Below are 13,703 nucleotides of genomic sequence, written 5' to 3'. Positions count from 1 at the left end.
CCCTCCCTCCAGGCTTTTCTGGTAGCATTTTGTCTGTGAAACTAAGCTGTAGCCGCTCTTAGAAGGGGGAAGGAGGACAAGCTTAAAGAAAAAAAACCACGAGTAGGGAGGGTGGAGGATGTGGTTTTAAAAGGGGGGGAGGGGGTGTTGCCTAGGGTGGGGGCAGAGTTTGAGGTCACAAAATTCCGGGAGGTCTGGAGATTACTTGGGGCGGGGATGGGGTGGGGCTGGGGGCTTGTCGCCCAGGCTCCGCCCTTTGAGGAGCTTATAAATAGGTGCCCATCCTAAGGGTGCGGGAGATGTTGAAGCGGTACTGAGGACCCAGAGAAAAACTTGCTGCCGAGAAGGACATTTTGGAGGTTTTGTTGGCTGGAAGAGGGATCTCTGGAATCCCACCCCTAGATCGTTATTGAAGATTGGAAAATACTTAAATTAGGGCCATGGGGACAGCGAAGGTAAGAACGATAGAATTATTGGTTGTTTTTGCTTGTTTGGGGTACATTCCGAAAGGCAAGCCTAACGGTGATGGCTGTGCTCTCTTTTCTACGGAGTCACCCAGTCATCTGAAAGCCTTCCGATTTCTTCCCCACCCTGCAGTGCCACACCACCAGTTCCCTTTGGATGTCATTTCCTATAAAGGATTTACCCCAATTCCACCTTCCTTTGGTAGGAAACGTCACCTGGAGAAGTTGTGTTTCTCGGTTGTTTTGTTTGTTTTGTGTGTGTGTGTTTGGGTTTTTTTTTTTTTTTTTTCCTCCCTTTAATACAATCACATGCTGCTGAGCATGAGAGGGTTGAGTATTCAGGGGATCAGGGGCTGCTTGGTTGTATTGATTCGAGTGTGGGTCTGAGAACCAGCAAGAGGATTTCTCTGGAAGCCTTAGACCTTGAAAGGACCTGGGATTTGTTTGGGGGCCTGGGTCGGTGTCCAGCCATCTGTTCTGTGACCGATGGGATTCCCCAGATACTAAGGAGAGAGAATTCCAATTGTCCTTCCTGTTGTGGTTGGTTGTGAGTGCACAGTATTTTAATGTATTATTGTGTGTTATGGATGCAGTATTTGCAGGGAGAAAGGCATTTTCATTCACTAAGGTAACTTAATTGAAAATAAAAGAAGACAAGGGATGAAAAAGTGGGAAGGCCCTCAAGGATAGTAAATGATGAGAGAAAATAAGAGGTTTGCACTAAAAGGAGAGGATTAAACAGCGGTGCCCTGGCGGGGCCTCAGGTACTAAAGGCAAGGTCAATTTGGGGAACTGAAAACTCCTGGCCTGCCACTGTCTGACCTGAGAGGAAAGGAGTTTAAGATGAGGAAGGGTTGGGGGCCTCAGGGGTAAAAATTGAGCTACCTTGAGGTGGAAATTAAGATCACTCCCACCAGAATTATTCCTGGCAAGGTGAGTGATGACTGGGTTGATTTCTGTCTGCACAGCCCCCTCACAAAATGTCTCCATTTTGAGTTGGGAGTGAGCTTGTGCTTGCCCCCTGGTGGGTGGGTGGGGGGTAGCAGTACAATATTAAATGAACGCAAAGAATTTCCCATGGGACTAAAGATCCTGTAGATTACATGATGCAGTTAAGAGCAGCCTGGTGATGATGACACACCATCAGCACTCGGGCTTCTGGGGTACGGGGAGCCTACACTGGACCTAGCTGTTTCCAGAATAATCTGTTCTTAGCAATCCTAAGGCGTTTTACTCTGCCCTCACAATATTTTCTATTCCTGAGCACAATTCTGTGCTTGCCTTTACCTGGGGCTGTTTTTTGAGTGCTTCCAAACCGTTTAACCCAGTTCTCTTAACTCTGCTCCCTTCCCAGATTTTCTTGCCACTTTCCCCAAGTTCATGTGCTTGTCTGTGTATTTCCAGATAAGCTCTTCAGTTCTTTGGTGTTCCGCATTCATTACCTGAATCATTATGTTTTTGTTGTTTTCATACCACTCACAGGCTGGGTTCTCTGGATGTATACAGCTCCTTAATTAATGAGACAATCATCCATCGAGAGTTTTAACTGGTTCCTCTCTCCTCCCTCCCCCCCAGGTTACCGCACCTCTGATCTTCGCCATCACAGTTGCGACAATAGGCTCTTTCCAGTTTGGCTACAACACTGGAGTCATCAATGCTCCTGAGGCGGTGAGTGACGAGCAGCTAGAGTCAGAGTTTGGAACAGAGAAAGTGTTCCTTTAGGTAGGGTTTCCAGAATTAAAAAGTGTAGACAGACTTGGTACCTGGGAGAGAGGAAATGATATTGGTGGAGGTCTAATTGAATCATTGATCAAAGCAAAAAGCTCAGGGGCTCCCTGTACCCTGGACTGTACCCATTCTTCCTCTCACCTTATGGTGACACACTTCCTTTATTATCCCTTAGGGGTTAGTTACAAAGTCTTGGGGGTGGGGGGTGGCTGCGGTAGTCACTGAACAAGAGTACATCAGTACTACTTCCTACCGGAATTTTCAGGACAAATAAAAAAATTCTTTGCAGAGCTGGTAACATGAACTTCAGTGGGTTTTCTGTCTCTTCCATTGCCTTCTATTTATTCCCTTGATCCTCTACCTAGAAAGTAACTGTAATGCTGTTCTATTAGGGAGGGGAAGATCCCCAATGTTTGTCTCTTTTCTCATCCAATTGTAACAGTCTCTTCTCCCACCAACCATTTTAATTTGCAGATCATAAAGGACTTTCTCAATTACACTTTGGAAGAGAAGTCAGTAAAACCTCCCTCTGAGGTGCTACTTACGTCCCTGTGGTCCTTGTCTGTGGCCATCTTCTCCGTTGGTGGTATGATTGGCTCCTTTTCCGTTGGACTCTTTGTCAACCGCTTTGGCAGGTATTGACCAGAAACTGGGCAAGGAAGGGGACTACACTGGGTGCACTGAGGACAAGTATCTAGGCTTGGAGCAGGGAGGCAGTGATGCATTTGAATGAGAGCCCCTCAAATTCCCGTCAAGGGAACCTAGTCCCACTAATGGTTAATGATTAGTCTGGGGTAGGGTGGGACAGTTTTAATTTCTAGCAAATTTCTAGCTGATGCTATTAGTTTGTGGACCACTTTGAGAACAACTGGCCTTAAAGTGCTTGCTAAAATCCTAGCCTACAGCTAGGACGTAGAGGGGACCAGATGTGTTCCAATACTAGAAAGTGGAAAAATTAGACCAAAGGAAATATGAGCCTGGAGAAGAGTAGAATGATTAGGAAAGAAGGGGAGAGATGAAGTCTATTTTGCTAATAACTTGTTTGTGTTTCATCTTTCAGGCGCAATTCAATGCTTATTGTCAACCTGTTGGCCATCGCTGGTGGCTGCCTTATGGGGTTCTGCAAAATAGCTCAGTCGGTTGAAATGCTGATCCTGGGCCGACTGGTTATTGGTCTCTTCTGCGGACTCTGCACGGGATTTGTGCCCATGTACATTGGAGAGATTTCTCCCACTGCCCTGCGGGGGGCCTTTGGCACTCTCAACCAGCTGGGCATCGTTATTGGAATTCTGGTGGCCCAGGTACTCTAGAACTTACTGAGTGTTAGTTTCATGGCTAATTAAATGAATTTACATAGGTAGCACAATCAAAAGAATGTCTGGCACAGAGAACTATAAACCATAATGGAAAAGAATATTTTAAAAAATAGAATATATATATATAAATGCATAACTGAATCACTTTGCTGTATGGCAGTAATTAACACAACATGGTAAATCAACTATACTAAAATTTTTTAAAAAAAGAATGTCTGGCACATATTCAGCTGTATATATTTCAGATATTAATATTCCTATAGTTCATAGACGGCTAAGGAAGCAGGCAGGGTAGAAACAGTAGAAGAAACTATCTTTTCCTGTGATAAAAGAAACATGATTTTCTGAACTTTTTTTTTTTTAATCTACTTGTGGCCTGTAAAGTACAGAATTTATAGGATTGTCTTTGTCTGGTTTCTAGATCTTTGGTCTAAAAATCATCTTGGGGACTGAAGAGCTCTGGCCTCTGCTCTTGGGCTTCACCATCATCCCAGCCATCCTCCAATGCGCTGCCCTTCCATTTTGCCCTGAAAGTCCTAGATTCTTGCTCATTAACAGAAAGGAAGAGGAGAATGCTAAGGAGAGTGAGTATCCTTCACGCCTTCACTATAGGAATCTGAGGCTTGTGGTTTGTTTTAGGATGAGGATATTGGGTCTGGTTTTTGTCATCTCCTTTCCCCGTCCCTCAGAACCCGAGTGAAGAGTTAGTTGTCCAATTACTCTTAAGTCAGAACCTTTCAGCCCCTGAAGGACGGGGTGAGAAGGCAAGTGAAAGCCAGAGGCTTGATATTTACCGCCAGATGCAGGGCTCATCTGGGTGGCTTCTTCCCGGCTGTGTCATGAGGAAAAGGCATTCGGGACAGCATCTTATCTTTAACCTTTCCTCTTCATGCTTTTTTTTACCAGTCCTCCAGCGATTGTGGGGCACCCAGGATGTGGCTCAGGACATCCAGGAGATGAAGGATGAGAGTATAAGGATGGCACAGGAAAAGAAAGTCACTGTGGTGGAGCTCTTCCGAGCCCCCAACTACCAACAGCCCATCATCATCTCCATCATGCTCCAGCTCTCTCAGCAGCTCTCGGGGATCAACGCTGTGAGTGCCCGCTTGTGTGTCAAACGCGTCCCACAATATTTCACTTAAAACACCAGACTGCAGTGAATGGCACTGGTCATTGCTCACCTTCTTATATATCCAGGGTCCCTCACAATACTTGCCATGGAGCAGCCACTCAGAAAATGTTTTTTATCCAGGTTTTGATTTTGTTTTTTTTGTTTTGGGGGATTTTTGTTTGTTTTTAAATTTTTAACTTTTATTATTTTTTTGGCTCCAGTCTTAGTTTCTTGACCAGGGATCAAACCCACGTGCCCTGCAGTAGAAGCACAGAGTCCTAACCACTGGACCACCAGAGAATTCCCTATTTCTTAAAATTATCTCTATAGTACATGCTTCACCCTTAGCCTCGGAACTTATAGTTAACATTTGTCCTCTTCCAGACTTTTTTAATATATAGAGTATCACAATTGATCAATTTTTAATAATCCTTTTTTTTTTGACCACTCATTTAAAAAATTTCCAGTCTTCTTTAACTCTGATCTATCTTATATGATGCCATCAGTGATGACGTAGGCCACATAATCAAAGCAGATCTGAGAACTGATACACCTTGGGTTTTTTCCCAGGACTCTACAATCTACAATCAGTGTAAAGCCCTGGGGAGCATTTAGGAGGTATGTGGGCACACAGGCAACTTCAGAGTGAGCTGGCCGTATCATTCTGTATATTTTTTACAACTTAGAATAGTGACTATGATAGTTAAGTTTGGGAAGCTAGCAGTGGGCAGGTAGCCATCCTATTCTATGAGAAAATCAGCTTCTGCTCTTGAGTCTTGGTTGTGGGCACAGAGGGTATTCCTACACCTATCCTTTTGCAGATAAAATATTTAGATATGAAGAACACCCTTGTGTCCCCCCTCTAAGTCCTGATTCATGCCCTGAGAGTTTCCCATCATAATGTCATCAGTGTGATCAAATTGTTTTGATGACAAAGCGTTTTGCAAAACACGTCATCACTCAAAATACTAAATTTGTCCTTAGCTTTCTCCCTAACGCACCACAAGGATATTGTGTTTGAAATAGCACTGCACCTCCTGAGGGCTTAGAGGCTGTTATATCAGAACCTGGAAGGAAAGATAGTTTGAAAAACCACTGTAATAAAATATACTCTCAAGACTTTCCGGAACAGCAAGGCTGGGACTAGAGTGAGGTGTCCAGGTACAAGAGGTACAAGACATGTCCTGAGAAGGACTGCCTTCTTCAGTTCTACACCCTAGCTCACCCATGCTTCTCTCCTAGAGCAGCAGTTTTCAGTGAGGATGACACTACATATCTCAGTTTCCAAAAGCATAGCCTGAATCTTATTTTGGAAAATATGCATAGTTTCTATCTTAGGTTGTAGGGATTTGAAGACTTGTCTCTGGAGATGGTCACTCCCAATGTGGAAGCCTATGTTCATCAAAGAGTCTGATGAATACTGGCTGCTATTGTGGCAGATACTCTGGGTGAAATCATAAACTCCTAAACCAAACCTGAGGGACCGAGCAATCTAGATACTGTTCCCTTGTTATCTTGAGGTCTGAGTCCAATATTTTGAAATCTCTTTAGCTGTGGTAATTGTAGCAGCCCTATGTATTAGCACAGTGTTGAGCAAATAATAAAAATAACACATGTTAAATTGTAGTACATTTGATAGTGTATATTCAATTAAAATAATAGCTGGTGTTATTTCCTAAAACACTTGCAAAGACCTAGTTCCTGGAATTCCAGCCCAAGCTCTGCTTCTAAATACATGAGCAAGCTGAGATTACCCTTCAGTTTCTTCACTATCAAGTTGAGACATCAGTCCCTGTCACTGTTGGTAGGGGTGGGAGTTGGGGTAAGAGTCTATTGGAAAAGCATAATTGAAAAACTTAAAAGGACTTAAGCCTTTATATGTAAGTTACTAAAGTAGACTTAAGGAAAAGACTAAATGGAGCAGTAATAATAAGCACAGTTAGAAGGAAAAAAATGGAAATAAGTAGCTAGAATTGAAGACAATTAAGAAGAGAATAGAGGTAAGATACAGAAGATCATTTGTTTGCAGAAAAGATACTGTGATTGAACAAAAAACCCTGGGAAGTACTCCGTAACTTCTGGGACTTTTTTAAGTTGATTTTTTTTGAGAGTTCAGTGTAATTCCTATGCACAATTGTATTTCATCTTTTGCATCTCTTCTTCCCTGTTAGGTGTTCTATTACTCAACAGGAATCTTCAAAGATGCAGGTGTCAAGGAGCCGATCTATGCTACTATTGGTGCGGGCGTGGTTAATACCATCTTCACCGTGGTTTCTGTAAGTTGGATGTTTTGATCATCTTTGAGAGGGGAAAATAAGTCTTGCTATACACATTCAAGGATGGGTTGCATGTCCTTCCACCTCCCTACTGTCATTCAGTTAAATCTTTTTTTTGTTTAATTCCTTTTGGGGAAAACAGCTATTGAATGATGGGTGAAGGTTGGGAATGGATGGGCAAGGGGAGATATAGAGGGGATTCTGTAGGATGCTTTTAACTTAGAGCTGGAAGAGAGGAAATGTGACTGTAACAGGTATCCTGCTGTTGGTCAGGCAGATTCCAGTAGCTCATACAGTGTTTTCATGAAAGGGAAAGCAGACGTTTCACGTTTGTTTATTATTCTTTTAGCTGTTCCTGGTGGAAAGGGCAGGGAGGAGGACTCTACACCTGATAGGCCTTGGAGGGATGGCTTTTTGTTCTGTCCTCATGACGATTTCTTTGTTATTGAAGGTGAGTGCTCTTTGTGAAGGAAAGGGAGGGGTGGGGAACGGTGAGGGGGTGGGTAGTTGAGGTTTGAAGATCAGACAAGTGAAATTTGGGAGAGGCAACATGCCCAGAGTTTTAAAAGTGGGTTATCAGAGATAGATAATTAAATTGCCATAATCCCTGTATCTATATAACATATAGCTTATAAAATACATTATCTCATTTAATTCTTAAAGAAATCTTGAGGTCCATTTTTCCCATTTTACAGCCGATGAAGTGGTCTCCGTGCAGGATGACGTGTGATTGCACTGCTAGCATTCAAAGACCCAAGGCTTCTAGGATCCCCCTGGCAGTCCAGTGGTTAAGACTCTGCACTCTCAGTGCAGGGGGCATGGGTTCGCTCCCTGGTTGGGGAACGAAGATCCTGCGTGTTGCATGCTATGCCCCCCCAAAAAAAGAAAGAAAAAGAAACAAGGACCTAAGGCTTCTAGGTCTAGTAACTCCTTTATACCATAGGACAGAAGGAACTTTATTAGTCTGTCCTCATCTCTGGGAAGCTGGATCCTGCCTGGGGCATGCTGTCTCTAATACTAGCTTTCCTCTGTTCCTTTCTCATAGGATAATTATGGTTGGATGAGCTTTATCTGTATTGGGGCCATCTTGGTCTTCGTGGCCTTCTTTGAAGTTGGCCCAGGCCCCATTCCCTGGTTTATTGTGGCTGAACTCTTTGGCCAAGGACCCCGCCCGGCTGCCATGGCAGTGGCTGGTTGTTCCAACTGGACCTCCAACTTCTTGGTTGGACTGCTCTTCCCCTCAGCTGCAGTAAGTAACTGAAAACTCACCCAGCCCATCTTGAAATCAGCTAATGCATAGTTCTGCCTAGAAACAGAATGGTAATGATAAGCCTTAGGATACCAAACCAATATCTAAAGTCCATCATTTGGCTTAGCATTAATGGCTTTATAATCTTAAAGGCTCACTGAGCATAGGATGTTAATGATGAGGTTGGTCCTATTACAGAACAGCCTAGAGCTGATTTGTTAAATAAAGGAACTGGCAGTGGACATCTGGAATGCATTTCCAATTTCCATGAGTCTTTCAGAAACCCAGATTTTAAAGCTAATAATCCAAAGGCCTAAAATACCCAGTAGGTATTTGGAAAAGGCTAACTTGAATGACTGGGGAAAGGAATGATACAAAATTGCAGAGAAATATAGTAAGTTACCAATGAAATCATAAACAAGTCTCTGAAGAAACCTTAACTGTCTTCATGGAGTCTAGCAGGGTATGGCTTCAAGCCGATTGGAACCAACCTATTGATTGTGAGGGAAATGAGTTTGTCAGTGAGCAGATTTTTACATCAACCCTCCTTTTCTTGTGTCCTTTCACTAGTTCTATTTAGGACCCTACGTTTTCATTGTCTTCACCGCCTTCCTTGTTATCTTTTGGATCTTCACCTTCTTCAAAGTTCCTGAGACTCGCGGCAGGACTTTTGAGGAAATTACACGAGCCTTTGAAGGGCAGGTGCAGGCAGGTAGTCGAGGTGAGAAAGGTCCCATCGTGGAGATGAACAGCATCCAGCCCACGAAGGACACCAACGTCTAAGCAGTGCCTCCTTCCCACCTCCCTCCCGTCATGAAAAAGCAACCTCTCCCTAAGCAAGGGAGAGACCTCATCAGGTTGTAAACCAGGACTGTTTCTGAATGCTGCTACTCAATTCCTTTCTCATCCCACACACTCATGGGCGCTCAGAGGATCCCAATGCTGGGATTAGTCGCTATTGTCAATGGCTTTTAAAATTTTCATTTCTTGGACGTTCTCTTCTGTTCAGGAGAGACCAAGTGAACCTACCTTCATTTCAGGAGGGACTGGCCGCTTGGCATATGACAACTTTGCCAGCTCTTGCTCCCTTGGGTTCTAATACTGCCTCTCGAGGGCATTTAGGGGAGTGGGTGTGTACGTTCCTCCAACCTCAGACCTACCTGGAAGCAGATATACATAAGAGTGTGGAGGGCAGAGAAGGATTCCATAAGAGCACCTTTCTCACTTCCATACAGCTCTGCAGAGCAAACGAACTTGAGTTTTATTTATTTTATCTTCTGGTTTTATTGCATAAATATTTATTTTTTTAAGTGTAAAGTAATTTTACCAAATAATGAAAGCATAAGAAAATTGAGGTTAGAGGGAGGTGCTTAAAGAGAGGTTATAGGGTGGAAGATTTAATACTGAAGAGGTTAAGGTGCAATAAGAAGGGACAAATTTAGGGAGAAATGTGTGTTGTTGGAGGGTGTATGATGTGGTGTGTGAGGTTTGCACGTTGCCTCTTAAAAATTTCTGTCCTTCAGATGAAAACTCAAATTTCTCAGAAAAGTCATGTGCCTGTATAAAGAAGCTATTGGTTTCCTTTGGAACTTTTTCTTTGTTTAAGATTATATGTAGTATTACTTGAAATCTAGGATTACTAAGATGGGCATTGTGCTTAATGGTAGTTGATGGGTTCTAATTTTGGATAGAGTCCAGAGAAGAGATGGTTATTTCTAGAAATCCTCTCTCCCCTCACTGGACCAAACAGCTTCTTTCTCTGTAGTGAACTCACATTTTGTTTTTGTTTTTTTCTTTTTTTTTTTTTAATACTCCTATCATTTGGTGGGAGAGCCTCCCAAGTGAACAAACTAAATATTGATTCTTGGTAGAGGCTCATTTCTTTAGAAGATTTTAGATGTTGATTTTTATTTTGTTTTAAGCCATAGCTTTAAAAGAATGTAGAGATGTTCATAGCTAACTAGGAATTTGTAACCTTAGCTCTGGGAGAGGATTTTTCCAGAAGGATTATTATCCAGTTGACGTATGTTGTTACATTAGGGTCATCTCATGCTCATTTATGTCTGTTACCATCTCAAGTTACCCTTGTTACCATATTACCATAGTATTATGTCAGGTGCCCTTTGGGGACTTGCACTTTCCCACAGACCACACTTGACAGCATGCATGGCTGTGCAGTGTAGCCCACACTTGAGCGTGAGTGTATGTGCACTGTCACAAGGTAACTTGTTTCCTCTATGCTCCTAAGGCCCCCTTTTGGATAGAATGTGTTAAAACTCATTCCTATATATGTAAATAACGCTGCCTCTGCTGGGTGGAATTTGCATCTGCTGTTTTCTATCAAACTTTAGAGTTCAGTCTTATCTGGCTGCCTTTTGTTTGTTGGAGAGGAAGGGGAGAGCCCCCTAAATTGTGAGACTGAGAGTGGAGGACTCACTCCATGCTCAGAAGACAGGAGGAGATAGGAAGGAGTATGAGACCAGGACTTGTTGCCTCCTGGGGGCGCTGGAGGGGAGTCATGGGGGAGAGGGAGGCATTCTTTTAAGGGGGTAAGAAACAAGCTGAAACTTCTAAACTCTTGGGCAGTTCAGAGAGTGAGGTGAGATGGAGGAGTTTACACTTGCCACAGGCCACGGTTGCCTCCACAGTCATCCGGTTTCCCAGGATTTTTAGAAATGGAGATTGGGCCCTTCTTCCCTTTTTCGTATGTTGCTTGATCTCCCTTTCCCTCTTTGGTGCTTACATATTTCAGGCCCTTTAGCCAAACCCTTGCCTACAACAGTATTTTGGTTCTAAGTTCTCACCATTCCCTCTGGTCCTTGAGCCTTTGGATAAAAACTCACAGAGCCGTGGGATGGGGCTTTGCCAGAACGGGTGACTTTCCGCTAACTGCACCTCTGCTCTGGCTCCTCAAAAACAGTGGGTTGGTAATGCAGTAATGCAGTAATTCAGTGTGGAAGTCTTCCCATTTCTCAGTGACCAGATTGTGAATAATTTCCCAGTGGATTTTCTATTATTGTTTCTATGGTCCTTCGTTTCGAAATAAAAATTCTGAATGTACATACAACATTACAGGCTTTGGTTTTTTTGTTTTGCTTTGGTCCTTCCTGTAACAACAAAATCAGCTTTAAACCTAGTATGGCTGCTCAGTACCTGTTGTAACCTTAAGTAAGTTTCTTACATGAGAGTCTCGTACAAATGAAAATAGCAATACTTGTTCATTATGCAGAGGAAATGGAAAAGCCTTAGTGCATTGCCTTGCATACTTAATAAATTACATTGCTTGCTTTCCCAAGTGAGAATTCTGATTTTTTTCTCTTATGCTCTTTCCTATTTCCTTTCTCCTCCAGTCTTCAATCTCTGAAATTCATCCTACACTGATGTCAGGGCATCCATATACATATATATACATATACATTTAATCACTGCCCTGCTTAAAAATTATTCAACAGCTTCCAATCGACTGCAAGAAAAAAACTAAGCCCCCCTGACTTAACACAACCCCTCTTGGGGCAAGGTCCCTGCCACCTTTCAGTCTGATTCACCATTTCTTTTTTTTTTATTGGAGTATCATTGATTACCAGTGTTGTGCTAGTTTCAGATGTACAGCAAAGTGATTTAGTTATACATACATACATATATATATATATATATCTCCATTCTTTTTCAGATTCTTTTCCCATATAGGTTATTACAGAATATTGAGTAGAATTCCCTGTGCTATACACTAGGTCCTTATTGACTGTTTTATACATAGTAGTGTGTATTTGTTAATCCCAAGCTCCTAATTTATCCCTCCCTTCCACATGTCCCCTTTGGTAACCATAAATTTGTTTTTGAAGTATGTGAGTCTGTTTCTGTTTTGTAAATAAGTTCATTTGCATCTTCTTTTTTTTTAGATTCCACATATAAGTGATATATGATATTTGTATTTTTCTGTCTGACTTCACTTAGTATGATAATCTCTAGGTCCATCCTGATTCACCATTTCTTAACTCCCATTTCTGTAAGAAAAGGCCTCATACCCACTACAGGCACTCAGCACCTCCATGCTTTCCTTCCTGTAGTTCTGACACTCCCTTCCCTAGTTTCCCTTCATTTACTACAGGTATTTGAATGGCTACTTTCTACTTCTACTAGCCCAGGCAGGAGCTCCACAAAGCCTTCCTTACTCCCAGCATAGTCCTTACACTATGGTGCTCTGTGTGTTAGAGGGGATAAAAGGATGAAACACCCTGGTTGTCCTGAAAGAGCCTCAGTGAGTGCACTGTATTCTCCAAAGCTGTGGTTGCCTTTGCTCCCTTTTTCCACCTTTGCTTCCTTATAATTCATTCGTAACGTGACCAGAGTGATCTTTTAAAATTGGATCATGTTGGGACTTCCCTGGTAGTCCAGAGGTTAAGACTCCGCACTCTCAATGCAGGGGACCCAGTTCGATCCCTGGTCAGGGAACTAGATCCCACATGCATGCGGCAACTAAAAGAGCTGGCGAACCACAGCTAAGGAGCCTGCCTGCTGCAACTAAGACCCGAGGCAACCAAATAAATCAATAAATAAAATATTAAATATAAACAAATAAAATCATATCATGTCACTCCCTGCTCAAACAAAGCCTTCCAATTACACTTAAAATAGTCACACTTAAAATAGTACCCAAGTTCTTCCGGGGATGGTATCTAGAGGCATTCAGAATGCCCAACGTCAACACAGCCTCTAACAAAACCAGGCCGTCTGGAACCCTTAGGAATAGAATGATCTTAATACCAAGACGGTTGGAAAAACAAACACCTACATATGGTGTGTGCCCAGGTCGACTCTGAGGGGCTTGTGCTGTAAGACCTAAAGTTCTTATGAGGTTGTCTAATAAAACGAAAAAGCATATCAGCAGGACGTATGGTGGGTCCATGGGAGCTAAATGTATCCGTGACAGGATCAAGTATGCTTTCCTTATCGAGGAGCAGAAAATCAAAGTGTTGAAGACAAAACAACAGAGTCAGGAAGCTATATTTAAAAGTGGAGGTTTTCTTGGAGGGGAAGAGGGGAGCAGAATTCCCTGGTGGTCTAGTGATTAGGATTCGGGGCTTTAACTGCAGAGGCCTGGGTTTGATCACTGGTCAGGGAACTGAGATCCCACCAGCTGCGCGATACTAGCCCAAAATATAACTAAATAAATAAATAAATAAAATTAAAGTGGAGATTTTTGAGTAACAAAAAAATCAAAAATTAAAAAAAATTTAAAAAATAGTATCCAGACTCCTTGCCATGGCCTACAAACTGAGTGACCATATGTCCCAGTTTATGCCTCTTAACCCTGGTGTAGCTTTTTGTATCTGACACTAACTTCTGCTTCCCTTACCTAAAGGGTTTGCTTTTTCAAAGGGTTTGTTCTTGTTACTCTGCTCATTGAAGTTTAGCCCCACTGGTCTTTCTAGTTCTCATGTACATCAAGTTCATGATCACTTGGTTCTTGACATTTATCCTCTTGTGCTTGGAATATTCTGCCTCAGAATTTTGCATGACTGAGTCTATTTTGTGGATTAGGGTTTAGTTAATCTCTGC

The 13,703-nt window shown here is 42.6% G+C and overlaps 1 protein-coding gene across 1 annotated transcript; it reads left to right on the top strand.

The window, feature by feature from the left end:
- Positions 1-313: 313 nt before the first annotated feature.
- On the top strand, positions 314-11,951 carry SLC2A3 (solute carrier family 2 member 3). The gene is made up of 10 exons (XM_057703280.1): positions 314-455; positions 2,040-2,132; positions 2,667-2,827; positions 3,253-3,493; positions 3,930-4,092; positions 4,415-4,602; positions 6,791-6,895; positions 7,245-7,346; positions 7,941-8,144; positions 8,715-11,951. Exons 1-10 carry the CDS (start codon positions 441-443, stop codon positions 8,925-8,927), a joined length of 1,485 nt encoding a protein of 494 aa, XP_057559263.1. The 5' UTR covers positions 314-440; the 3' UTR covers positions 8,928-11,951.
- The last annotated feature ends 1,752 nt before the right edge of the window (positions 11,952-13,703 follow it).

Source organism: Hippopotamus amphibius, chromosome 12, assembly GCF_030028045.1.
Source record: "Hippopotamus amphibius kiboko isolate mHipAmp2 chromosome 12, mHipAmp2.hap2, whole genome shotgun sequence".
NCBI lineage: Eukaryota > Metazoa > Chordata > Mammalia > Artiodactyla > Hippopotamidae > Hippopotamus > Hippopotamus amphibius.
Note: the sequence above shows the minus strand (reverse complement) of the source record. Positions and strands in the feature narration are given on the sequence as shown.